This window comes from Myiozetetes cayanensis, unplaced genomic scaffold, assembly GCF_022539395.1.
Source record: "Myiozetetes cayanensis isolate MyiCay16 unplaced genomic scaffold, myiCay2020 scf2-11, whole genome shotgun sequence".
NCBI classification, from domain to species: domain Eukaryota; kingdom Metazoa; phylum Chordata; class Aves; order Passeriformes; family Tyrannidae; genus Myiozetetes; species Myiozetetes cayanensis.
Window position 1 is genome coordinate 4,688,745 of NW_026087411.1, and position 25,797 is coordinate 4,714,541.

The window sequence follows — 25,797 nt, forward strand, 5'->3', positions numbered from 1 at the left end:
TGCTCCAGACCAGGCCCACGCTTCTTGAGGTGACTCACTCCACCAAGGCTTAGTCAGGCTGTCTCCAATCTGAATCCCTCTAATCAGTTCCTCCACATTACTGAGCAGCAGATCCAGTAACACCTCACCTCTGGTTGGTTTGTCCAGTGCCTGGACCAGGAAGTCGTGCTCCATACACTTCAGGTCCCCTGGATTGCTTGCAGCCCAGCTGTGTTGCTTACCCAACAGATGTTCCTGGGATTGAAATCCCCCACTGCAGTGAGAGCTTACAAGTGTGATGCTTCCTGTATCCGAAGCAAGAAGGAGTCATCCACAGGCTCCCCCTGATGCTATCTCAGCAAATGGTTACAGCAAATCCTAATGTTTTAGCAGAAAAGGTGAAGTCGCTGCTATGGTCAAATGTTCCTTTCTTGAATTTATTCCTAATCCCTGCAAAGCAGAGAAATCTTTCCCCATCACGTAGGTAGGATTAGACAAGTGAAATTCCAAATTAAAAAATAATGTGGTATAAACATGTGAATGTGAGCTTCACTCAGAGTAGTTCCTTAGTATGGATTTAAAGTGGATGTTCTGTTTTCCAAACTATCCTTAGTTATTACCCAGAAAATCTGTTGTAGATTGCCTTTAAACAGGGTCTGTTAGTTTATAGGAAGGATACATTTTAAATACTTCTTTTGCTTACCTTTGTATCTTTTTCAGCGTGAGAAAATATGTTACATCTGAAATAGCTTGTTCTCTTATATTGGGCCCATTGAATTAAACCTCAGTGCAGCAGCGTGCAGGTTAAACATGGCTGAGCCCAATTTTCTCCCCACAGCTGGAATCCTCTGCTTTTGTGTTTGGAATAAATTTTGTCCAGAGACTAATGGATCAGTCTGCTGGCCTCTGAGTTTCATGTATTAGTAGTCTGCGGAAACTTAATTAAGATGGGAGAAAAGCAGCAATAAAAATGCCAGAAATTAAATGCTTTCAGTCACTGCAAATGAAACTCTCACCGCCTTTCAGAAGTAATTCACATGTAATTGTGTCTAAAATTTGACTTTGTTTTGTAGCACAGGAAACAGTATTGTCTCAAATGGCAGAACAAATGGCTTTGGAGGGTTATAATTTCCTTTCTGATTATAGGTTCAAAGAAAAGTGGACATAGTGACACAGTAAAACATGCAACACTGGAATAGATTTTTTTTTTTTTGCCTCCTTTACTCAGCAGCAAGACCATCGTGCAGAGCTTTTCACCTTTTAAGTAAGATACATTAGGACTATCACAAATCAGTTTTTAAAGATTACTAGTGCTAGGCCATGTGAAACAGTGGCTCTGGGGAACAAAAGAGCAAAATGAGACTCCTCAAAAAAATAATTCATCCATTAAAATCTGGCAAGTGTAAGGAAAACATTTGCAGTTAATGCCAGTGTACAACAACTATGCACTGGAGTTAATATAATCTCCATCTCTGTAATGGAGATGGATGCAGCTGATATGCAAACATCTGTTGTGTTTGTGGATTTTGAAATATGTTTGTCTCTCCTTCACTTTGTGCCACTAATATAATAACAAAGCGTAATTCATTGCTGGGCCAGGAAAAGGGAAGTGATGCCTCTGCACAGTGCTGTGCAGAGTGCAGTCTTACTCTCTTGGTAGTATTCTGCTAGGTTTTTTCAGCTGAAAGGGAAAAGCATCACTATTTTTGTGGCTGCTGGCTAATGGCTGTTATATTTAGCATATTTAGCACGGACTGTGAAGTTGGTGAGTTGCTGAGTCAGGAGGCAACTGAAAGGTTCACATTTTGGAGATCAGCTGCAAAGTCTGAATTTGGTATGAGTGGGTGCAGTGATGCCTTCCTCAATTTGCAGGCAGGTTCAGTCCCATTTTCACTGCTCGAAGCTTTGCACACCAAGAGCCAAATAAAATAAAAATGTGGTCGGTTTTATTTGGCTACCAAAAGGCCTGTGAGCAGCAAGAGGCACCAGTGTCAGTGGGTGCTCACCCTCTTTCCCTGTTTTGAGACCAGGCTTTTCTACTGCAGCATTATTGCCCTCCTTCCTTCCCCAGTTTCTCTGCCTGGAGTGGTTTTTTTGTGCTGAGTAGGAGAAAGTAATTGCCTTTTGTTTGGTGAATGTTCATGGAGAGGGGGGGCTATGTCTTGGAACATTGTTCTAAAGATGCCATGGTACTTCTAAGGAATTCTATCCAAACCTGTGTCATTAAATAATTCTCCAGGTTGCATTTTTAATGGTTTTATGTTTATAGGTGGTGACATTTTAATTTGGTTTTTCAGTATGTTAAGCAAAGTGTATTTAGTACAAACCCCACCCAATATTTGTGTTGGCATGGCCACAAAGACTGGGAAGAATGGTCTGCCCGGAATGGTTTTGCCATTTTTGACATCTGATGTGTTCTAGCGTGCAAGGTAACAAAAATAACAAAGCAGAAGTCTTAGTGCTCTTGCCTGCCTTCTTAGTAAGTTGTATGTTTACAAATAATCACATAATGCTAATTTACATGGGTTTTTTCCCCAGGGTATGGTCTTCGTTGCCACCGAGCTATTATCACCATGTGCAAACTAATTGGCATTAAAGACATGTATGCCAAGGTTACTGGATCCAAAAACTTGATTAACATTACCAGAGCTTTCTTTAAAGGCTTGACCCAACAGGTAGGTGCACTCTCAGTGGTTCTATCCATTCTGTCTATCAGGGAACAGAAGGGGATTGATGTTGTTATAGTTTGTGGTCAAACAGTTTATATTCTAGACTTTAAATGAAGTAATTTTCCAAAGAATGAACAAAATCAGCAGAGAGGTAATTCCTCAGCAGTTTTATGAAGTGCTCCAGTCAGAAACAGATATATCTAACTCTACCTGTTCCACAGCCAAGTGCCTGCAGGGGACGTCTGAATTTCTGGGCTTTCATTTGTTGTATTTTTTGGTGATGGTTGATAGATCATGGGCAGAGGAAGTTGTGGACCAGCGTTGGTTGCTGCTGCCTGTTTGTCTGTATTCTAAGTTTTCATTGCCCAAGGAGTGAATGTCACAGCTTCTATTGCTGGTGTAATTAAGATCTCTGAAATAAGTCAGGGAGCTAGTGTCATTTCCTCTAGCTCTAAGTGCTCATAATGGAGCTGTCTCTGTCTGAGCCAGCTGCCTGTAGTTGATGGAAAAGATCCAACATGCAGCATTTCATCTGACTTCCTTTGAACACTTAGAATGAGTCAATCCTTTGGAAAATCCTAGTTATCTCATTTGTTCATAGTTTTGGTAGCTGCCAAAATTTAGCTGCTTACATTCTAAGCATAGCCCTGCATAGCTCTAGTTGTCAAATCTCTGACCCTGATCAGTTTAGCCTCAGAAGGTGAGGGGGTTGTGATCCTCTTTGCCTAATGAGATAATTTGCCTAATCAGATCTCATAGCTTGGGTTATGAGAGGTTAAGAGGTTATGAAGTTAATCAGACTTGAGGAAGTATGGCCTGTGTTTTCAATGCATTGTCTCTTGAGAAGTCTTCCACAGAGTGAATAAAAGAACAGAAGGACCTACTCTATATATTACTGCTTTGAGAGATATGCACTTGATATATTTTCTTGACTGCCCTGAATGGGAAAAATTTCACGTTTACATTTATTCTGTAAAATCTGAGTGTTAACAAACACCTTGTATGCGAGGAAGAGGTGTAGCTGTGTTAAATTCTTACCATTGTATTAGCTAATACCTGTCAGGGCAGTAATAACTACTTTGCTGTTGTCAAAGCAAAATTTATATCCATATAAACACATAAAAATGTTCTTGCACATTACTGACATACCAACATGCATGCTTATTAGCAGAATGTGTCTTTTTTGAACAGATCCTTTCCAGAAGCAAGTTCCTCTAGAATGACACTGTAGTGCTAGTTAGTATATCTGCAGTCTAGCTATCTGAATTTCTGCCCATGTAGGTGAGCCTGACAAGTCATTTAATTTACACAGTGTTTAAACTGTTCATTAGTAAATGATTTTCTTTCCCCCTGCCTCATGTGCCATGTAGAGTTTGACCTGAAGTAAACCAACATTTTGCATCATTGTTTTTTGGTTGTCTTTTCTCTCTCCTAATCCCAGGAGACTCACCAGCAGTTGGCAAACCAGAAGGGCCTCTATGTGGTGGAGTTCCGTGAGGAGCAGGGCCCTCTGCCCATTGTCGTGGCTCTGCCGGAGGGGACTGTCCGCGAGGATCCTGAGCCTGAAGATGAGGTTCCTGACACAAAGCTGGAGTGGAGTGAGGTGAAAGAAGCTCAGGGAATGAAGAAATCTCCCTGGGCAAATGTCAGAAGGACAGCATGTTAAAACTTCGGTCCCGCTGTCTCTCCAGCTCAGAGGTGCAACTGGGAAAGCCCAGCTCGAACAGACATGTTGTCTAGGCTTACGTTTCAGTGGAGGGCAGCAGTAGCTCTCTCATGCCATTCTACCATTCAGTAACACTGTTTGCTTTCCTACAACTCTTCTGACCAGTGTTTGACTGGGGATGTTCAGATGGAAACAGTCAGTGAATGTGTCTTTGTCTTCAAGCATGTATTTACTTGATTCCAGAAGGTGATTTTTAGTCAAGAGCTCCCATGATTCTTTCACAAGTTCTTGGGAAACTATTGAAAATACAAGATTGTGAAAGCAATAAAGAATCATCAGAGTGGGTTTAATGTGGGTTTGTTGAGGTCTTTTTTCTTTTTTTTTTTTTTTTTCCAAAATCTTGAAGCAAGCAGCAGTTGCGGGAATTAATGTGTGCACCCTCATATCTCACTCCCTGGGCTGACTCATTATGGTGGGAGAACTGGGAAATCAGAAAATATAAGCTGCATGCCTTCTGGTGGTGGGTAATGGGGACAAGGTGATGATGGTGGGCAACAGCTGGAGTTGTTCAAATACAACCATGCAACTGGGGGAGTTCCCCAAATGAAGCAGAGCCCAAATATCTGAGGACAGCCACTACCCCACCGTCTCCTATGGAATATTGCTGTATTTTGACTGGCTTTGGAAGTCCAGTCCAAAATGTGCAGTCCGGCCTTTGTTACGGTATTCTCCTCTCTGCAATGTGTGCTTCATTTTCTGCCAGTTTGGTACTGAGCACAGGAAAGTCTTGGATCCTACCCAGAACTCAGAAAGCACTACAGCTGTCAGAGGATTAAAGGAGAATGAGCAAATCCATGATATGCACGAGCCTCTGACCAGAGAGGAAACAATCCCCTTCAGGTGGAGGACCTCCAACTGGTCCCCTACACACAGGTATTTACTAGAGGTCAGATCAGCTCACTGGCTGGAGGGGATCCATCACCCAGGTCACACCAGAAGATAAACAGACTTTGCATCCACATGACAGGACACAATGCTCTACCTGGCAGCTCCATGTTTTTGTCTTGGGCATAGCAAGAGAAACAGTGGAACTAAACCCAAACAATGACTTCTCACAAAGTATTAGAGCAATCCAAGCTATAAAACAAGTTAGGGGTTAAATTCTCTGCCTCCCAGCCTGGGAATGCTTGTCATGGCATTTCTCTATATGCCAAAAGATGCTTCTTCTTTTGCTAGTACAGGAGAAAATACCTTTACAATCCTTCAAGACCAGTCCAGGAATTTACATTTGAAGTTCTGATGTTAAAGACATTTAGAGCAATATTTTACATTCATTTCAGTTCAGATTTCTAAAGACAGCAATTGTGTATATACAAACAGGCAGGGTGAATTGAATTGACTTCTATCTCACTCTCGTAATGAAAATTCTAATTCTAAGACCGTGCCTGCTGAGCAGTTGGCTGAAGGCTTTATTCCTGTTTGCCAGCTCAATCTAAATACACTTCCAGTAGGACTGCCAAGTGTTCAGTTTGAAAACTTTCTTGTTAAGCAGCCTATCAGAATACTGTTCAAGAATGCATGCTCACATTTAGCTTCTTAGCATCTTCCTGCTGAGCAGAATCTAAGATTAAAAAACTGGACTAAAGGAATCAAATCTTTGCTGTATTTAGGTGACCTTCAGTTTGCCTGTGTCCTTGCAGAAACAGAGAGCTGAAGGGAGTTGTCTCTGCTGATGACCCAAAACAACCTCAGTTTGAGTAGTGAGCCTGTAGTGACTGACTGGATCAGCTCTTTGTCATTTGCTTCCTGCAAATGACAGATGGGTCATGCCAGCATTTTCTCTCTTCTCAGAATCAGAAATCAGGTGTGTCTCAGTAACAGGTGATTGCATCCACGTTTGGAGATGTCCTTCTGCTTCCTTGCATGTTGTTCTTACATTTCCTCGCCCAGCGCACACGGAAGAGCCCCCGGTATTCTGGCCTAAAGATAATGAAGGTGCTGCAGGAGATCCTACAAGGCCACTGCTACACAAAAATTGGGATGGAGGTTGATGTCAGTGTCTCCAGCTCTGCATAATGGGATGAGGTGACAGCATTCAGCAGGCCCTTGTGTGATCCCAAGATCACGTAAGAACAGACAGGCTGTAGGGACAGGTCCATAGATAACAGCACCCAGTGCAGAGCAAGTTGTAAAGTCCAGCTCTCCCCAGCCAGCCTGGACCTGAACACTGTTCTTGTGCAACCCAAACTGAGATCTCACACCACATTTTCCCAGCTTGTGAGGCACACAGGCTGTCACTTGGCACGAGGGTCCCAGCGTGTCTTTTATGTGTAGAGCTTGGCAAACGGACATTTCCCTTGAACCCTTCTTGGTCACTCAGTAATTTCTGTTCTCGCTGCTAATGCAGGGGAAGCATTGTTCCCAGTGGATATTTTCTCCATCAGCCAAAGCACTTGGAAATGTCTGACTGATTAATAGCTGGTGCCTCCAAAAGAATCCACACGAGACTTGCAGGTCCACTTTGTGGGCTAGTAGATATGTGCTGTAAGATAAGGATGAATGCCATTTACCTTTACAGAACTTATGGCTATATAGTAACCACAAGTCTCCCTCTTCCCCAAAGTCTGCACGCTAGCTGCACTTGCATCTGATCCTGTGAGGGTCTTCAGGAATCCCCTGCCTTGTCTCTGCTCTCTGCAGGACATTTAGGGTTCTTCTCAGACACACAGGACAATAATTCATGTTTGAGCACTTCTCTGAGCCCCTCAAAGCAAATGGGGTTTCCATGCTTGATTCTGTTGGCATAAGGGGGACCAGGGAGCAGGAGGGCTGTGTCAGTACCGAGACCAGAGGTGTGGAATGAACTATAACTGAGTCAGGAGAGGGAGAGGCACACTGAGCTGGCAATGAATCACTCTGCCCCAGACCCAGTCAGAGCTTAGTTCCCTACAAAGAAGTAATCTCTTGTGGGTTTACTGTTTTCACAAGTTTGTTCACATTAATATAGATGCTTGTATAAATGTTCTACCCAGCGTACAGACTGCTCATTGCTCACAGTTAAGGCCGACTGTAAAATAAGAAACTCCTGCATTTTCCATGGAGCTGGCCATAAGTTTTTGTTACGTTTCTTGGCTTTCAGAAAAGTCAAATTCTTCTTCCGCAGTTCAGGAGAAGATGGAAATTCTTCTAACTCATTGCATCGCTGGAGGCCAGGTATCCAATATACAAATATTTGGGGAGCAGTTAACATCGCGGTCAAGCCACTTAATTAAACGAGCAATCAAGATTACAGTCTGGGCATAGTTAATGAATAGGTCTGTAATTTGTTTTTAACAGGAACTAAGGTTTTGCCTGCCTTCAAGTGGGTAGGTTGTTTTAACTAACGTTCTCTGGATGCCTGCAGACCTCCTTGTCATGCTAAGGAAGCTGGAGAAGAGCAGAGGGAAACTCCAGTTACACTGCCAGTTGAAACCTGGTGGTGGCTGTGGGGACATAATAGACCCACTGTTTTAAGGGTGTGAATGGGACTTGTAAATGCTCTGAAAAAAAAGGGCAGATCTGTGGCTTTTTAAATGGGCTACTCCATCTATTGACATCTGCAGTGGAATCCCAGGCACGAGGAGGATGTTGTTGAAGATGAGATACCAGTCTGGAGGGATCTGGAAATACCTAAGCAAATGCAGAGCGTGGGATAGAGCAGCCCCATGTGTTGGGCCAGGCTGGGAGCAGCTCTGTAAGCATTGCAAGTGCCTGTGGTCAGCAAACTGCAAGGGCCAGGTGTGCAAACAGCATTCCACTGAGCCAGCCATCTCACAACCTGGGGAGCCAAGCCTATTTGGAATTGACCCCATGGAAGTATCTCCAAGGGAAAAGGCTTGCTAGCCTGCAGTGTTCATCACGCCCAATGTTTCCAGTGGAGTGACAGCAAATTCTCAGCCCAGTGCTGTCCTCAGGGCTCTCTGTGGTGAAGGGATGTGGTGGTCATGTGGTAGGAGGTAGGTCCTGGGAAATTCTCTGAGCTCTGAGCAGCGTTTTTCCCTTCCAGAATCACTGAGGTGTGCCATTTTCCAGACAGCCACCTTGGGCTGCCCAGGTTCCAGGGCATGTATTCTTCATGGATGTATTGAGACGATAGGAAAGCTGGGCATGATGGGCAAACAGAGACCTCTTTTATTTCATTTTTATTTTTTCTCTTCTTCCCACCATGCAGGGAACGTGCACATTGCTGCAAATCAGGTGCAACTCAGCAGCCTGATGCAACAAAACCACACCTCACTGTGTCACTGTCCTGCACTGGGGCACAAACGGGGACACACATTCACCCTGCAAGCTATTTAGCTGCATGGGATCAAAGTTAGAGTCACACCAGGAGGGTTTCAAAGTTTCAACACCACTTTGTACCAGTTCATTCTTGACCCTTTCATGGTTGTGGCCCTTCTACCTGCCCAGCCCTCCCCCAAAAAAAACACGGCTCAGGTCACACTGGGGCCACAGAGCATCCTTACCAATGCCATGTCCACAACCTTGTCACAGCCCTCTCCTGAGCAGCACTGAGGTGATGAACACTCCCATGCCAGCAGCACGCGGCTGTTTTCTCCGGTGCTGGTTTTCAGCAAGGTTAGAATAACGCTGTGTGGGAGAGGTGTCTCAGCAAACTGGGTGGGGACAGAAAGAAACCGTGCATCAGGTGAGGCAGTGCAGACTGTTGTGAGCTGGTGTGTGGCAGGGAAGGGAGAAGCCAAAGCAGAAAGAACGAGGAGGAGAAATGGGAGCCCTGCCAAGACACAGGCCTGCAAATGTGATGGCCACAAGGGACATGGATGTTAAGGGACAGGCAAACACTGCTTGTTGCACAGGTGCTGGCCACACCTGAGTGCAGAAGGAAGACAGAGATACATGATCCCAGGATCCAGAGTATGACTGCAAATGTCTGCCTTTGTAAACAGACCCAAGCAGAAAACATGCTTGTGTTTCAATGTTAAATTCAGGGGCATTAATAGAACCAGGGCAAACCTGGCCACCAACACCCTCTCACACGCCCCACGATGATGTGAGGTTGAAACCAGTTTCAAAAGGTAGATGTTTAACTTCAGAACCATGTGCCATTGTCCAAAGAGGCTGTGAGTTCCCTCCCTGCTCTCAAAAGGGGTTTCTTTTTCCACCTCTGTTGCAATGAGTTTGCTGTTGTCACAGTAACAAAGGCAAAACAAGTCAGGCTGGTTTTCAGCAAGAAAAATAAACGACAATTAAATGTTTTCCTTACATTACAATTAAAAACTTAAACTCAAACCTGTGATCACAGGTCAAAAGTTCCCCCAGATCTGAAGCAACAGAGGTACCTCCAAGTCAATTTTTGTTTCCCTTTTGTTCTCCAGTCCTTGTTATTATCCAGGAACTTCAGACTCAAAATGGAAACATTTTTAGCCCCACAAGCTGGAAGGGATAATTTGGTACATGTAAAAAGATCCCTTCCTGAGTCTAAACCCCATTTAAATTAATTCATTGTCATCGTTTAACACCAGCCAGCAACTAAGCTCCGAACAGCCACTCACTCATTCCCCACAGTGGGGTGGGATGGGATGGGATGGGGGAGAGAATCGTCAGGGTAAAAGTTAGAAAACCCATGAATTAAGGTACCAATGGTTTAGTAAGTAAAGCAAAAGCCCTGCACACAAGCAAAGCAAAACAAGGAATTAATTCACTTCCCATGGGCAGGCCATCTTCAGGAAAGCAGGGCTCCATCACACGTGTTTGAGAAGACAGATGCCATAACTCCAAATGTCCCATCTTCCTCCGTCTTCCCCCAGCTTAACATATGGGGCATGATGCCACATGGCATGGAATATCCCTTTGGTCAGTCAGGGTCAGCTGTCCCAGCTCTGTCCCCTCCCAACTCCTTGTGCACCCCCAGCCTCTGCGCTGGTGGGGTGGGGTGAGAAGCATAAAAGGCCTAAACACTGTGACTGCTCAGCAATAATGAAAACATCCCTGAACACTGTTTCCAGCAAAAATGCAAAACAGCCCTGTGCTAGCTCCTGAGAAGAAAAACATCCCAGCCAAAACCAGCACACTCAAGTTAACATTCACTGAGATTAACCTGAGTTAACCTGGGCCCCACAGGCTCCCGTTGACAGAAAAGCCCTCTCAATCCTGTGCGAGTTTATGCCTCCTCCTTAGGCATTGCCCTGTTAGAGTGCAGTGCTCCTGAGGCTGTACAGGGCTGTGTACCTGTGTGCAGCAAAGGGAAGAACAGCAGAAATGACTCCTCTGTTTTCAGAATCACAGCAAACCCATCTTTATTAGCAACATAGTGCTACTGTAAGAAAGAGTAGCCATTCACCAAAGACATGAATTGATTGCTTATTCAAGATGTCATTCTAATCATCCACACAATTCTCCTACAGTCTACTGCACACCTTCCAAAGCTGTATGTTGTAGGGGGATCAAATACAGTGGCAATGCCTGGCAATATTGCAATTATTCAATATTACCCAATTCCTCAAAATTCAGCAGTACCCTTCAGGGGTTGCAACAATTCATACTGCTCCCAAGGCAAGTGAAATATTGTCCTCATTTCTCGTCACAAGTCAGAGAAGGCATTTTCAGGAACTACATGAAAATATTAATTTGGTACAGCAGGTTTAGGGAAAGACACAGACTTAAATGGACAGGCAGCACTGAAGATGACACAGTTTCATACTCATGACCCTTAGTGCTGGTTGTCCAGATTCCCCTGATTGCTGTAAAAACCCTGGAGGCATAAAGGTGCAGTTCAGGGAGATTTTAGCACTTTGAATCCAACTATACTATGTTTTTTAAAGCTGGATTTTTATTTATTTATTTATTTGTTTATTTATTTATTTATTTATTTATTTATTTATTTTGGGCCCCAGTTATCAGCATCAGACTGTACCCAACCCAGAAGAGACTGAAGGGAAACAGATTGTGCCAGGATATACCTTTCTTTGGCAGGCTCCTTGTCCCCATTGCCAAGATCCCACATAAAAAGCCACTTGTTTATAATATTTACATTAAAAAAAACCCCAAAACCTAAAGCCAGCCTGGAAAACTGCGATCATTGTTCTTGAGGTGACCACAGGACACACTTCCGAGGGGAGGTTCTCAGGATGATTTCCATCGCAGGAGCGAGCACACCTTGTGGATCACGTAAACCAGGGTAGCTACGAATGCAAACACCTGTGACAGGAAAACACATCAGCCAGTTGGCTCCCTGCCACATGTTATGAGTTTCAGCACTGAGCAAACACCTCATGGTGTCTCTTGCACGTTTGGAGACATCAGTGCCCAGCAGGGCTGCAACTCATTTCTCTCCCCCCTCCCTGGTGCAAATAAGGATTTGCACTTGAGGCCACTCCACGGTCACCTCCTGACCTTCCTTGCCCTGCCTTGCCAGGCACTCACCACAGCAGCAATGTTCTCCCTGTAGATGTGTGGACTGAACAAGTAGGCGGTAACGTAAGTCGAGTAGGCTTCCAACACAGAAGCACTGAGGTAGAACAGAGATGCTGTCCCCTGGCAGATGGCATCCTAAAAAACAAGGGTCACACGGTCGTTTCCAAGGAGGGATCACATTGCAAAGGGGGAAAAAAAGGGAACCCATGCAAGCAAGCCCCAAGACTGGCCATTATTATTATAGCAGCACTCTCCTTTGCAGGAGACAGTTGTCTTCCGGGGAGGGAGAGGACCAAAGGTTTGTTACATCCACTTACCAAGGTGACCCAGGAGCTGCTGCCCCCGTGGGCCCCACAAAAGTAGAGGCACAGGAGGGTAGTGGACATGACGAAGCAGAACACGGAGACAAACATCACCCAGCCTTGCAGCATGGGTATTGGGACCCTTGAGGATGCCACCAGGATCCAGACAAGGCCTCCAAAGATCTGCAAGTGAAAGTGGGAGATAGGGTGAGCATGGGGTGAAATGACTGATCCAGAGCAGAGAGTGCCATGCATGCCTCTGGCACTAGCACTGCACATGTCAATAGTTCTTCCCAGCCTCCACTTGAAACTGGGTGTATCTCTGGGAGCACCTGCCACTGATCTTGACCCAAAAAAGTCTTCTCTGTAGCCCTGCCTCCTGGTGTCACTGCCATTCACACCCTCCCTACATCAGTGTGCTCAGAGGGCTGGTTCAGACACTTCTGAAAGCTGGACAGGGAGGCTGATTTCAGAAAGGCGTGTTTGCTTCACACCCAGCGTGTCAGATCCCTGACAGGAGCAGTGTCAAGCCCAGTTCCTCTGCACAAACAGCACAGGCACATGGTCCTCACAAAGGCCACAGGCAAATGTCACCCTGAAAGAAGAGAGAACATGTTTAAGAGAGGTAATGTGGCCAGTATTACGCTCTGAGAGAGGAGAAATAAGCTTGAGGCTCACAGCTCCTTCTGGAAAGGAGAGCTTTGTTGTGGTAGTTTTGCAATATATAAAAGGATACACAAGTTTTTAATGTTGTTTAAGTAAACATGCTTTCAAAATGGCTTTTACAGTCTTTTTGTAAACTCACCTTTCTTCTTCCCCAGGTTCCTCAGTCTTATCTATACTTTTGGAATGTTCTAAGAGATAACTGAGAGCTTATCTATTGGTTGTTAACCCCTTATTGTCATTGGTTATAGTAAGACCTCCTGGGACCCCCAATGGTCACTTTGTAATCCCCCCAAGAGCTATTTAAGTCACTACCCAGAACAATAAACTCTCTCTGCCTCTCTCCTTGCTGCTGCTGTCCTGTGGTCTCTGCTGGGCTCATGGGGTCCACGTGGTGGGGGGAAGGGGGAGGGCACGCTCCCCTCCAGGACTAGAGGTAAAAGGAAAAGACCTCTAGCCTGGAGTCCCTCTCCCTATCCACCCTCAGCCATCACAGAGCTTGTGTTGCTACTCCAGCTGTTCGGGTTGTCCTTCATTGGCTCCATCAGAGCTGAGCGAGGTACCAGCTGCTGCTGTGGGAGCAGGTGGGGCCCCAGTCTTCTCAGCCAGCCTTGGGAGTTTGCCATGGGTTTTCTGGTGGGGTGGGGAACACAAAGACAGCAGGGTCTAGGCTCCATCCATTCTCCATTCTCCACCAGCAACAGTGATGTTCACTGTTGTGGAATGCCTGCACCGCGAGTGGTGCCTTTGCACTAAAATACTCTCAGTAGCTTTTCTGTGCTACAAATCAGGCCAGATGTTCCTTGAGCCTCTGCAAAGTTTAGTCTGTTATGAAGAGCTCCTCGGCTGAACCCACACTGTGCCGCTGTGGGGACCTCTCCCTCATCACCAGCTGCCTTGGATTTGCAGGCAGATCTTCAGAGGTAGGAGAGCCTTAACGACTCCAAGAGCATTCTGATTGCCGGCCTTTGTCAGCATCCAAGTGACAACTCACGGCATTTCCATTTCCTTGGAGACATTTTGCAAGGGGAAAGAAAGTTTCTGATTTGTTATGCCCAGAAAATGTCACGTCATTTGTGTCACTCCACATTTGTAGGAAAGTTCATTGGTTCCATTATGCAAATTGATACATTACATCAATTATATGGTTGAGACCTTGCAAACAGCTGAGTGAAAATAGGTCTTCCAAAGTGCTGCTGGTTTGGTGCCTCTTGTAACAACCAAAGACTGACACTTGAACACTAATCCAGTCCCTTTAGTACCTCATGTGGTGACACAATGAGCCTATTGTAGCTAAAGATCCTGGGGAAAACCTTAGATCTGCTCCATTAAAATCAAAACCAAATTGAGCGAGATAGGCAGTTCGGGGAAGAAGTATCACTTACCACTTCCTACCACTCACCATCTCTCCTTTCTGCAGGATGTGGTTACTCACTCAGGCAAGTATGTTTGACATGGTTTGATTACTGATGTTGGTTTTATGGTGCTGCTGTTCAGCACACTTGTAAAAATGAGGGAAGAATTGAGGCTTTCAGTAATAACCCACATCAGGTTGGGGACAGCAGTCTAAGAAAAAACTTATCTTTCAAAAAGCCTTTTATGAAGCAAATGTATCTTTTTTCAGCTTGTTTCAGATGAAACCACATAGGTCTGCCTATCCATATATGGAGAGAATTCTTCAAATAAGATAGATTACAGGAAGTCAACTGAGCCTCACAGAATAAAAATGGTAGTTCTTAATCAGCACATGCAGGTGTGGCAATCATCTGAGCTGCAGGCAGGATCTTCTGGAAATTTCACAACTGTCTTAGCATTTGAAATGTCTTGTTTTTGGTTTTGTTGGTTTTTTTTATCCCTCTGTGATTCAAGGCAGCCACCTCCTTTGTACATGGAAGAGTTCATACAGCTGCACAGCAGAGAGTCACACACATCCTGGAGATGGAGATCCAGTTATACAGCATTCCTCCTTCCTGGGTGTTTCCTGAGCCTTCAGGATGCACATTTCCAGATCTTACCCAAACCAAAGGATAGGGTGCTCATTTAAGCAAGCTGCCTTGCCAGATCCCCTGGAGTCAGGAATTACAAACAATTCAAGGGGAACAAGCATGCTGAGGCCAACAGCAAGCCCAGTACCAGGACTAACACAACTCAGTGGCAGGGGTGGCTGGCAAGTGTCTGCCCAGCCAAACCCTCCACAGGGACTTAAAACCCTCCTTCATGTAGCTGCAAGAAACCTGCACCTTGTTCTCAGAGCCCAGGCACAGAGACCAAGTCTCCAGAGCATAACTGGAAGAGCTGAAGCAAAGCCTTTCCCTACATCCTCTTTGCTGGATTGCTGCCACTGGGAGAATGAAGTAAATGCTGTAAATCCCAAGAGTGTGGACCAAGTTGTGTGACAGGAAAGAATTTCGTCCCAGACAGGAAAGTTGAAGTTTTCAGCACTAAATCATCCGAATGCCATCCTACTATGCTCAGCCAAAGCCTTCAGTGCTAGGTGGGAGTGCTCAGGCTTTGGAAAAAGCCACTCCAACTCTCGTGAGAAGATCAGGTTTCACGAGTGGGGCAGAGGACACAGGAAAAAGGTTATCCTTGAAAATGTCTATCTTTGGGTCAGTGGTCATAGCAACTGCTTTTAATCACTTGTGCCAAATCCATTAAGATTATAATCTCCTGCTCAATGAAATTACAATGTGGAAAGAAGTTACAAGCTGTTTGCTCACCCTTGGCCCACCCACACACCCAGGCCCAGCACTCTGCACCTCCAGCTCAGGAATGTTGCAGCTGAGCAGGAGACCTTCCGTAGACCAAGTTCTTTGCTGCTGCAAACAACTGCCTCGACTTGCCTTAATCCCCTGCTTTAAGCAAGCGGTTTATCCTTTGTCTGTATTATCTGCCAAAATCATCTTCTAATTAAATAATTAGCTCCATATGTAAACCTGGTTTAAATACACCAGCAACCTCCTCAACTTTTTTTTTTAGGCAGGAATTCACCAAAGGTTTTCACATGCACCAAAAAAATCCCATTGCAGACTAAAGGAGAGCTTCACAACCCCGGCTCAAGCCCTGCAGTTTTCTCTGGGGGAACCAGACACCAGGAGCTGGTGTGGGTCCTGAGCCCACGTGCCATGGGTCAAGTCTCATCCCTCAGACACCCTGCAGCATGACATGTGCTGGGTGCCCCACAAGCAGCAACTGCCCTCCTCCAGAGAAAAGCCAGCACTCACGATTTCAGGAATGAAGAGAACATCTGGGAACGTCGTCAGGACGGCCAGGCCGCTGGGCAAAGAGCTGGTGGAAGTTGCTGAGGACATTGCAAGCCTCTCCCACGGTGATTGTCAGCCACTCTGTCCAAATGCTAAATGCAGCCTCCTTGCCTCTCTCTCTATCCCTCTCTCTTCCTCCTTCTCTACCCTTCTTCCTGCTCTCTCCTCTTCCCTTCCTGCTGACAGATGAGGACGGCTGTGAGTGGCACAGGTGTGGCCAAACCCTGTGACCAGGGCTGACAGGAGTCACATGACAGGTTTTCAGGAGATGGGGGCAGCCCTGAGGCATTCGGAGCAAAGTTTTCTCCAGGCAAGTTGAGCACGCAAGGCGAGTCCCTGGGCAGTAGTGAGTGGCACGAGCTGATATCTGAGGGCAGTGGGAAAGATTTGCACCCATCTGCCTGTGCCCATCTGCCTCTCGTCCCCTTTTTGTTTGCACAGTAAGTCATAGAATCGTAGAATAGACTGGGTTGGAAGAGACCTCCAAGATGACATCAAGTCCAAGCCATGTCAGTTTGTCCCTCATGCACACGAGCTGACTGCAGCAGCGGCCCCAAGGACACGACAGCTACAGGAAACAGCAGGGGCCAGGAAATGTCTCACAGATGGAGATGCAAGACAAAGGACAACCGAACTGCGGGGTGAACCACTTCCATCGCCTCAGAAGGAGACTGGATATGCCAAGGTAACACAAATGGCCTAAAAGTAATGAGACTTCACAAGCCTTTTTCTTCTTCTTCTTCTTCTTCTTCTTCTTTTTCGTCTGTGATCCATGGGAGCAAGTCATTCTTCTTCTCCTTCATACGGAATGTTTTCTCCAGAAATCAAGGCCGAAAACATGGAACACCAGGAAAAGAAAAGGAGCAGTGTAGCAGTGCACGCTGCTGTGGAGCAGTGACCCCTGGAAGCAGTGCCCACTTCAGCCAGGCCCAGTATATGCTGCTTGCCCTTTCACAGCTCCTTCCTGATTTTCCGCCTCTCCAGTGAGATTCCATGTGCCCTAAGGTGGTATAGGTATACATATGTATAAAAACTTACATATGAAGCAGACCTACAAACCAGTCAGCAAAACAGGGAGAGCAGAAAGCAGTGGGGAATGCAGGATGCAGAGCTGCACAGAGACAACTCCAGAGGGGGTCTATCTGTCTCTGTAATGGGCAGAGATGAAGCTACGTAGCTCTCCTGTTCCTGGGAGCACAGGACTGGCAGTGGAGCACCTGAGGAGTGAACAACTGTGTTATGAGAGGCAAAGGCACCAGTGCTGTTCAGTTCAGGAGGGATGAGTAAACTCTGAGGAACCCATTCTTTGTCTTATTTACAAAATTTTGGTGATGGATTGAGAAAAGTAACACTGGTTTTAGTGTTGAAGACTGCTGACCCAACTCTCTTAAATTAGATCCATCACGAGAGTGTTCTTCCCCTGACTGAGGTGGGCATCACCAGGGACGTGTAAGACCCTGGTAGGAAAGTGAGAGACAAGAAGTTTTGAGCAGAAGAAACTGAAGAACTGGTAACATCTAATTCAAATGCTGAGCAGGCAGGACAACACAGAATCTCGTTGTAGGACTCACAGTCAACCCCTTCATAGTATAAAAGACTGATCTCACTATTTTACTAGCGGGGATTTCCAGCATATCTCCCTTATGGACATGAAGATCCTTCCCTTGGGTAGGGGTGCTCATCAGGGATGCTTCTCAAGGCTGAGTGAAAATCTGTCCACAGTATGGGTGGTAATGGGGTATGGGTATGTATATGGGTATGGGTGAGTAATATCAATCTTTGTTTGATACTTATTAAGCTATCTATGACATTATTGATGAATAAATAGTGCACTATATTAGTAGTTTGATTGTGTAGTAAATGATTCTGATAAAAGCCTTTTGCCTTTTTGCCACTTTTGCATTTTTATCTTTTTACATTTTTATCTAATCATTATCGTCATCAATTTAAATAAAGCAGTCGAGATTTATAAAGGTACAATTACACCTATAAAGCCTTTCTAACCCTTGTGACTCATTGGGTGGGTTTCTCTGACAAACTCTGTTATGAAGCATCCGTTCAGTCCATGACACATGGCTTCTCCTGTTTTGTTTCATGTTTTCCTCATAGAGGAGGCCAGAACAGAAACTGGGTACGTCCAGGGATTGCTTGAATGCTTAAGGTGCCAGGAGAGAAAGCTCTATCTGACATTTACCTCTCATGGTCAGCCTGTCATCTGCACCTGGAACACTGGAATGAGGTGCTTTTCATTCCCATGTTAATGCTCTGTCATTTTCTGTCAGGAGCCCACCACTGAAATTTGGAATCAGCCACCTAAAAAAAAAAAAAAAAAAAAAAAAAAAGAAAAGGATAACATTATCTTTCCCGAGGAAGAAAAGAGCCAAACCCAGTGTTGGTAGTGCAGATGACAGGGTTTCCTAGGGATGCGTAGGGGAGTAAGAGCTTTCTGTCCTGGAAAGTTTTGTCTGACAGAGATCTCTGGGCACATCGTTTTGGAACTGGTATCCAAATATTGGAGGTGGGATCCCGAAAGACAATGACAGTGCCTTTATTTGCTAAGGAAAGCATCCAGCCCTCTTCATGGTGCTGCTGCTCCGGGGAGGTAAAAACCAGCAATATCTTTCTCTCCTGAGAACTTTTGTGTTAGAGCAATCCCTGGTGGACATATTCAATCCTGGAGGCAACATCCAAATTTTGGTGATGGGTTCCTGAAAGTGGACTGCTCCCTCACAAGAAGTGCTGTGAAAGAAAGCTGTTGCTGGCCTTTACCTCCCCTCAGTGGCCTATTATCTGCACCACAAACACTGGGGATAGCTGCTTGCCTTCCAAAATAAATGTATTTCTTTTTGTTCTGGCACATTTTATTTGCCAGTAGTGCCTAGAAATTTTGAACTTCGGATCTGCACATCGTGTGTCTTGGACAGTGTTGAGGTCCATTTAACAGTTCAGCAAGTGCTCAGCACCACATGGCAGAGTTCTGAATGGTGACAGTGGGAAGGTAAAAACCAACATCTGTTTGTCCAGGCACCTTTAGTATGAGAGCATTTTGTGGAGGCCTTCAGTTTTGGATCCTGACTCTGTGAGAGTAAAAGAAAGGAAAGAGAACAGTCTCAGTGTTGATGGTGGTGCAGTTTATAGGCTGCCAACAAAAAGGTGTAGTCCAGCACTGGCTCTTTCTTCTAGGACCTTTTCTGTGGGAGCAGCCACTGAATTTTTTTATTTTGGATACAGATTTTGCAGGAGTGGAAGAACCTGAGGGTACACACAGCTGAAAGAAAGAGCAAAGACCTGTGTGTGTGGTGCAGTTTACGGGCTGCAAAGGGAAGGTGAAGGCCAGTGCTGAATTTTTGTTCTAAAATCATCTGTATGTAAGTGGTTGCTGGCTGTATTAAGTCTGGAAGCAGGGCTCTGCAAGACTCACCTATCGTGACCAAGGCTTTTGCTGGATACTTTTAGTTTAGGTACAAGATCTGTGTGATGGTGAAAGTATGTGAATTTAAATACGTATTCAGTTTTGGAGGTATTATCCAAATTTCTGAGGTGGACTCCTGAAAATTCTGGAAGTAGATGTGTTTTGGAAAGGAAAGCAGCCTCTGTGTTGGTGGTTCAGATGACAGTGTCCAGAGGAGATAAAGCCAGCAGCAGCTTTCTGTGGTGCCTCCTCTTGTGCTTGAGCAAACACCAGCTTGCCTTTACCAAGGAAAGGCACTGTCATCTACTTTCATGAGCCACTTGCAAAAAATTGGATTCCAAATCCAAAATTTGAATATGTCCAGGGATGGCTGTCACATAAAAGTTACCATGACAGAAAGCTGTTGCTGGCCTTTACCTCCTCTTGGCAGCCTATCACTTCCACCTCCAGCACTGGGGATACCTGCTTTTCTTGCCAAAATAAATGTGTTGCCATACACTTCAGGAGAGCCAGCTGTACAGTTTGATCCAGGGTCCAAAACTAAATACATTCAGAGATTGGGACCACACAAAAGGTGCCAGGAGAGAAAGCTGTTCCTGGCCTTTACCTCCACTGGCTGCCCTGTCATCTGCACCACCAACACAGGCACTAGGTGCTTACCATGTCAAAACTGAAGCACTGTCATAATTTACTGTAGTCTATCTCTGAAATTGGGATTCTAACTCAAAATTGGAATGCATCCAGGGATTGCTCCCACAAGAAAGGTGACAGGAGATAAAGCTGTTTGCTGGCCTTTACCCGGCTTCTTGGGCAGTGCATCATTTGAACCATCTAAACTGGGACTGGGTTCTTGCCTTCCCAAAACAAAGGGACTGGCATCACCTTTTGTGGCTGGATCAAAATTTTGGAGCTGGGCTTGGCAAGAGAGCAAAAAAGTGAGGCTGCACTTTCTAAAAAGAAAAATAAGCATGGCACCAATGTGTTTTGTGCAGTTTGCAGGCTCCAGGGGGAAGGTGATGCCCAGCACTGTCTTTTTTATTCCTTCTCAACTGTATGTACTATCTCATTCTTTCACTATTGCAGAGCCCAGCTCCAAAAATAAAAACATGCTGCAAAAATCTCGCTCACGAAAGGCCTCGGGTGAGAAAGCTATTGCTGGCTCCTCTTCAACTCTCACCTCCCAAGCTGCACCAAATACACTGGTGCTATGTGCTTTCCCTCTCAGCTGCATGTACCATCACATTTTTTCACTCTCTCAGACCCCAGCTTCAAAAGAAAGAGCCCAGGCTGGACTTTCCCTTTCTTTAGCATACAGTAAAATGCCTTTAAAGTGCACCACCAACGCTGGAGCTATTCACTTTCCTTCCCAAGTATACGAAGCTTCACTGTTGCATAACCAAGATCAAAAAATGGACATCTCCACCAACTGAACACACACAAAAGTCACCAGGACAAAAAACTGTTCTCGGCTTTCACTCTCCCAGTGTTGTCTTTCAACACCTCCACCAGATGGCGGTGGGTACTTGCAAAATCATTAAATGCACCATGACACCGAACCATCCGAAATTGAAAATGTTCAGTGAGACCTGAGCCCAGACAATGACCTCAGAATCATATCCTTGAGCATCAGCTCAGGCACTTCTGATCCTCTTGAAGGGACCTCCAGTTCATAGTTACAAGAAATGAGCAATGAATACCCTGACCAGGACTAAAGGGGCCCTGCCTACAGCCAGGTGGGGAAAGGGACAACCGGACCTATTGGACTGTGTGGATCGGATGGCCTGGCACATCAGACCCAAAGGAGTATAAGGCTTTAGTTGACACTGGTGCACAATGTACCCTGATGCCATCAAGATACGTAGGGTCAGAATCCATCTCTATTTCTGGAGTGACAGGGAGATCCCAACAGCTGTCTGTGCTGGAAGCTGAAGGAGAGCTTGACTGGGAATGAAATGGCAAAAACACCCCATCGTGACTGGCCTAGAAGGCCTGTGCATCCTTGGCACAGGCTACCTCAGGAGCAGGTATTTCCAGGACCCAAAAGGGCATCACTGGGCTTTTGGGATAACTGCTGTGAATACAGGAAATTAGGCAGCTGAATACCTCCACCTGGCCTCTCAGGGGACCCTTCTGCTGTGGGACTGCTGGGGGTCGAAGAGTAACAGGTACTGATCACTACCATAACAGTGCAACTTCAGCAATACCACACCAACCAGGTGCTTATGAAGGAGTTCAAGCAGCTTCAGAAGTGATTGGCACCAAAGCACAGCTCCTCCTGGCACCCTGACTGCCAGCGCTGGGCTGGAGGTTCAAAGAAAAAGTCCCTTCCACATATCGTGCGACTGATGCCACGTAGAGTAAGTGGATCAATCTAATCACACAGCGAGCTTGGACAGGAAATCCCAATCGCCCAGGAATCTTGGAAGTCATCAGAAACTGGCCCAAAGGCGAAAATTTTGGACTATCATCATCATCATCATTAGAGAAGAAGATGACACATGCTGAGGAGGCCCCACCTACACAATCAGCTGCCCAAAAATGAAAAGCCATATGCTCACTTTGCTGACAGTTCCTGCCCTATTGCAGGGACACATTCGAAATGGAAAGCTGCTACATGGAGCTCCACACGGTGAGTCACAGAAGTTATCGAGGGACAAGGTGGATCGAATCAGGTTGCAGAGCTGAAAGCCATCCAGCTGGCTTTAGATATAACCAAACAAGAGAAATGGCTAACACTCTACCTCTACACTTACTCGTGGATGGTTGCAAATGCTCTCTGGGGGTGGCTGGACCGATGGAAAGAGACCAAGTGGCAGCACAGCTGTAAACCCATCTGGGCTGCTGAACTGGGGCAAGACATCACTGCCCGAGTAGAGAAGCTGACTGTGAAAGTCCATCATGCAGATGTGCACATACCTGAGAGTCAGGTTACTGAGGAGCATTGCAACAATGATCCTCAAGCTGCCAAGATCAAAGTCTCTCAGATAAATCTGGACTGGTAACACAAGTGTGAATTATTTCTGGCTCAGTGGGCCTGTGATGCCTTAACCTGGTCATCAGGGGAGAGATGCAACATAGAAATGGGCTCGTGATCAAGGGGTGGACTTAACCATGGGCACTACCTCATGGGTTATCCATAACTATGAAACATGTGCTGCCATCAAGCAGGCCAAGCAGGTGAAGCCCCTGTGGTATGGGGAACAATGGTCAAAATACAAATTTGGGAAGGCCTGGCGCATTGATTGCATCACACTCCTGCAAACCTGGAAGGTAAGAGCTACATGATGACAATGGTGGAAACAACCATTGGATAGCTGGAGACATAGCCTGTGTCTTACACCACTGCCCAGAACACCATCCTGGGCCTCGAACAGCAAGTCCTGTGGTGACACAGCACCCCAGAAAGAACTGAGTCAGACAATGGGACTCATCAAAAACAGCCTCATAGTCCCCTGGGACAGAGAACATGGTATTGAGTGGGTATATCATATTCCCTATCATGCACCAGCCCCTGGGAAAGTTGAAGGGCACAATGAACTGTTGAAAAACCACACTGAAAGCAGTGGGTGGTGGGACTTTCGAACACTGGGATCTACATTTAGCAAAGGCACCTGGTCAGTGAACACTCTAGAGGCTCCAGCAGTCGAGCTCGCTCTGCCCAATCAGGCTCCTTACATACCATAACAGGGGATAAAGTCCCAGTGGTGTCTATAACAGAATATGTTAGGGAAGACAGTTTGGATTAGTCTTGGGTCAAGCAAAGGCAACGCCATCCATAGGATTGTTTTTGCTCAAGGATTTGAGCAAATTGGTGGGCAATGCAGAGGGATGGGGAATCGTGACATGTACCTCATGGGGATTTGATTTTTGGGTGAGAACAGTCTGTAATGTTGAATTGTAAGTATAATATTGCTTGCTGAATGACACTTGCCACTGTAGGCCACAAGTACCATGGACAATGAGGATGGACTGCTCCAGATACACCAGTCGGGAGCTCCTGGTGCAGCTTGCAACCACCCCACAGCACAGCAGCCCTCCTGCCCTGGAAGGCATCGAGGATGGATAGAACCCACAGTTATGGATTAAATGAACTCAACAGCCATCCTGGAGGGACAGCCATTGACTATGGAAATGATACCTGGGCTTATATATATATATATACATATATATATGTATATATACACAAACATATAGAGTTGGAAGGTTTAAGCTCTGGGCACGACATAGGTGGTATAGAGTAAGAGGTGGGTAATTTCATGGTTGTGATCAGGACAGGGTTAATTTTTGCAGGAGCCAGGAAGGGGCATGGCTAGGATACAGAGGTTGTTAAAGACCACCTCACATCATTTTCCAGGGATGGGGAAGGGTTCTCTTCCATTCCACTAAGTGTGGTGGTTGAAACAGTGGGGTAGTGCTGGTTCCCTCTGTTACTGTTAACTGTTACTTGTTTTTCCCATTCCACTGCTGTTTCCAGTAAATTGTTCTTATCTCGGCTCCTGATCCTTACTCTTTGTGCCTCCAATTCTCCTCTCCATCCCTCCACAGGGGGAGTGGGAGGGGACAGTGAGCACACGGCTTGTGGTTAGGAGTGGTTCAGTAGGAACACTGAATTAGGGAATACAATTCCTAAACCACAACGCTGGGGGATTGCCTTCATCCTCATGCCAGGCTAGCACAGGACTGAAGAAGGGAGCAGGCCCCTGTGCTTCGTGCTGTTTCCCGGGACCAGGGTGCCTGTAAAGTTTACCTTGGATATGGCTACAAGGCTGGGATTCTCTTAACTCTTCCTTCTCCCCACCATCGGCTCCTGGCAGAGCTGCCCCATCGCACCGGCACCCTGGAGGAACCACGGGCAGCAGAGGGTCCTCAAGGCAGGGAAGGTCTTGCCCTCACTTCTTTGGGCAGAACAGAGCAGAGAAAGGGAGAAAAGCAGTGTCATGGTTTAGGAATGGTACTCCCCAGTTTAGTTCTTTCACCAGGACTCCAAACCACACTGCTCCCCCTGCCTCTGTCTTCTGCCCTCCCTGCAGGCGGCCGGAGAGGAGGCACAAAAGGCAAAGATCAGAGGCTGATAAGAACAATTTACTGGAAAGAGCAATAAGAAAATGAACAATAACATCAATGATATTAAAAAAAAAATGTACAAGAGGGGGTGAGTCACATGCCAAATATTCACCAAGCCTTACACAACTGCAGCTGGCAGCACTCCCACCCTGCCTGCTCCATGAACCGGGTTTGCTCCCCACTGGAAGCCACACCCTTTTTCTCCAAAGCCCAAGAGTCCCTTCCCCCAAGGTGGTATTGAGTGCTCCCTCAGCCAAACCTCCTCTCAGCTACCAGAAAAATTCACCCTGTTCTTGGCTACAACCAGGACATTATCCACCCATTATTCTATAACATCTACATCATGCCCAGACCCTACACTTCCCAACTATATACATACATACATATACATATATATATATATATATATATAAGCCCAGGTATCATTTCCATAGTCAATGGCTGTCCCTCCAGGATGGCTGTTGAGTTCATTTAATCCATAACTGTGGGTTCTATCCATCCTCGATGCCTTCCAGGGCAGGAGGGCTGCTGTGCTGTGGGGTGGTTGCAAGCTGCACCAGGAGCTCCCGACTGGTGTACCTGGAGCAGTCCATCCTCATTGTCCATGGTACTTGTGGCCTACAGTGGCAGTGTCATTCAGCTACCAATGTTATACATGTACAATCCAGTCTTTGAGAGGGCCAAAAGGAAGTGTTCCAAAATCAAGAGTGAAATTGTGTCTCACCCACTACACCTCACACAGCTCTGAATTAAAAATCTGTAGCGGGCCCTCGGCTGGGGAGAAAACATTTCTGCTTCAGCTCACCCTGGTCTCTCAACAAGCACTCAAAAGCAAGAGATGGCAGGTTCTCCTGCCAGCTCCCACAATCCTGCTCTTCAGTTCCCCTGTATCCCTGCTGCAACACCACTGGCTGTGGCAGAACAGCTGTTCAGAGTGGCCAAGCTCAGCTCTGAGAACTGACACAGCAGAAGAGCTTGTTAAAGCAGTCAGAACAGTCAGCTGCTGTTCTCTGGGCATTGAAAGTTGTGTGTGAAACAAGCTTTTAAGGGTGCCTAAGCCCTTCTATTATTAGTCACACTGAGCTTAGTCCAAGAGGGTGCTTCAGACAGCACAACATTTGAACCACCTTCCCACAAAACAGGTGTCATGTTCAACATCTCTGTGGATGTGCTCCCCAGCTTTCATGAGCAGTGATACAAACTCTGATAGGCACTGAGCGTCTGATGGTAATGTCCTCAAGATCTGTCGAGAGAATCCTACACGGGTATACAAATGAGAAAACAGTTAAGAATTAATCACATAAGTGAGGAATGTATCGGGTAACAGCCACAGGTTCCTGATGTCAAGACCCCGGTTCAGCGCCCC

General features: G+C 46.0%; 2 protein-coding genes across 5 annotated transcripts in view; one reads left to right on the forward strand and one right to left on the reverse strand.

The window, feature by feature from the left end:
• MRPS5 (mitochondrial ribosomal protein S5) overlaps window positions 1-4,664 on the forward strand; it is a 35,860-nt gene extending 31,196 nt beyond the window's left edge. For both annotated transcript variants that reach the window (XM_050315103.1, XM_050315104.1), the window contains exons 10-11: window positions 2,518-2,654; window positions 4,090-4,664. In XM_050315103.1, coding sequence (XP_050171060.1) covers window positions 2,518-2,654; window positions 4,090-4,314 — 362 coding nt within the window. In that variant the 3' untranslated portion in view covers window positions 4,315-4,664. The remainder of the gene's footprint in view (window positions 1-2,517; window positions 2,655-4,089) is intronic.
• A 5,929-nt stretch (window positions 4,665-10,593) lies between these two features.
• Window positions 10,594-25,698, reverse strand: MAL (mal, T cell differentiation protein). Of its 3 annotated transcripts, XM_050314337.1 has the most exons (6): window positions 24,115-25,698; window positions 18,150-18,268; window positions 15,917-16,955; window positions 12,045-12,212; window positions 11,737-11,862; window positions 10,594-11,511 (listed from the first exon to the last, which is right to left on the reverse strand). In XM_050314337.1, exons 3-6 carry the CDS (start codon window positions 16,001-16,003, stop codon window positions 11,437-11,439), a joined length of 456 nt encoding a protein of 151 aa, XP_050170294.1. In that variant the 5' UTR covers window positions 16,004-16,955; window positions 18,150-18,268; window positions 24,115-25,698; the 3' UTR covers window positions 10,594-11,436. The 3 variants fall into 3 exon arrangements, with proteins under 3 accessions (XP_050170294.1, XP_050170292.1, XP_050170293.1); XM_050314335.1 differs by having other exon boundaries at window positions 12,045-16,955; XM_050314336.1 differs by lacking the exons at window positions 18,150-18,268; window positions 24,115-25,698 and having other exon boundaries at window positions 12,045-14,624; window positions 15,917-16,023.
• Window positions 25,699-25,797: the final 99 nt, after the last annotated feature.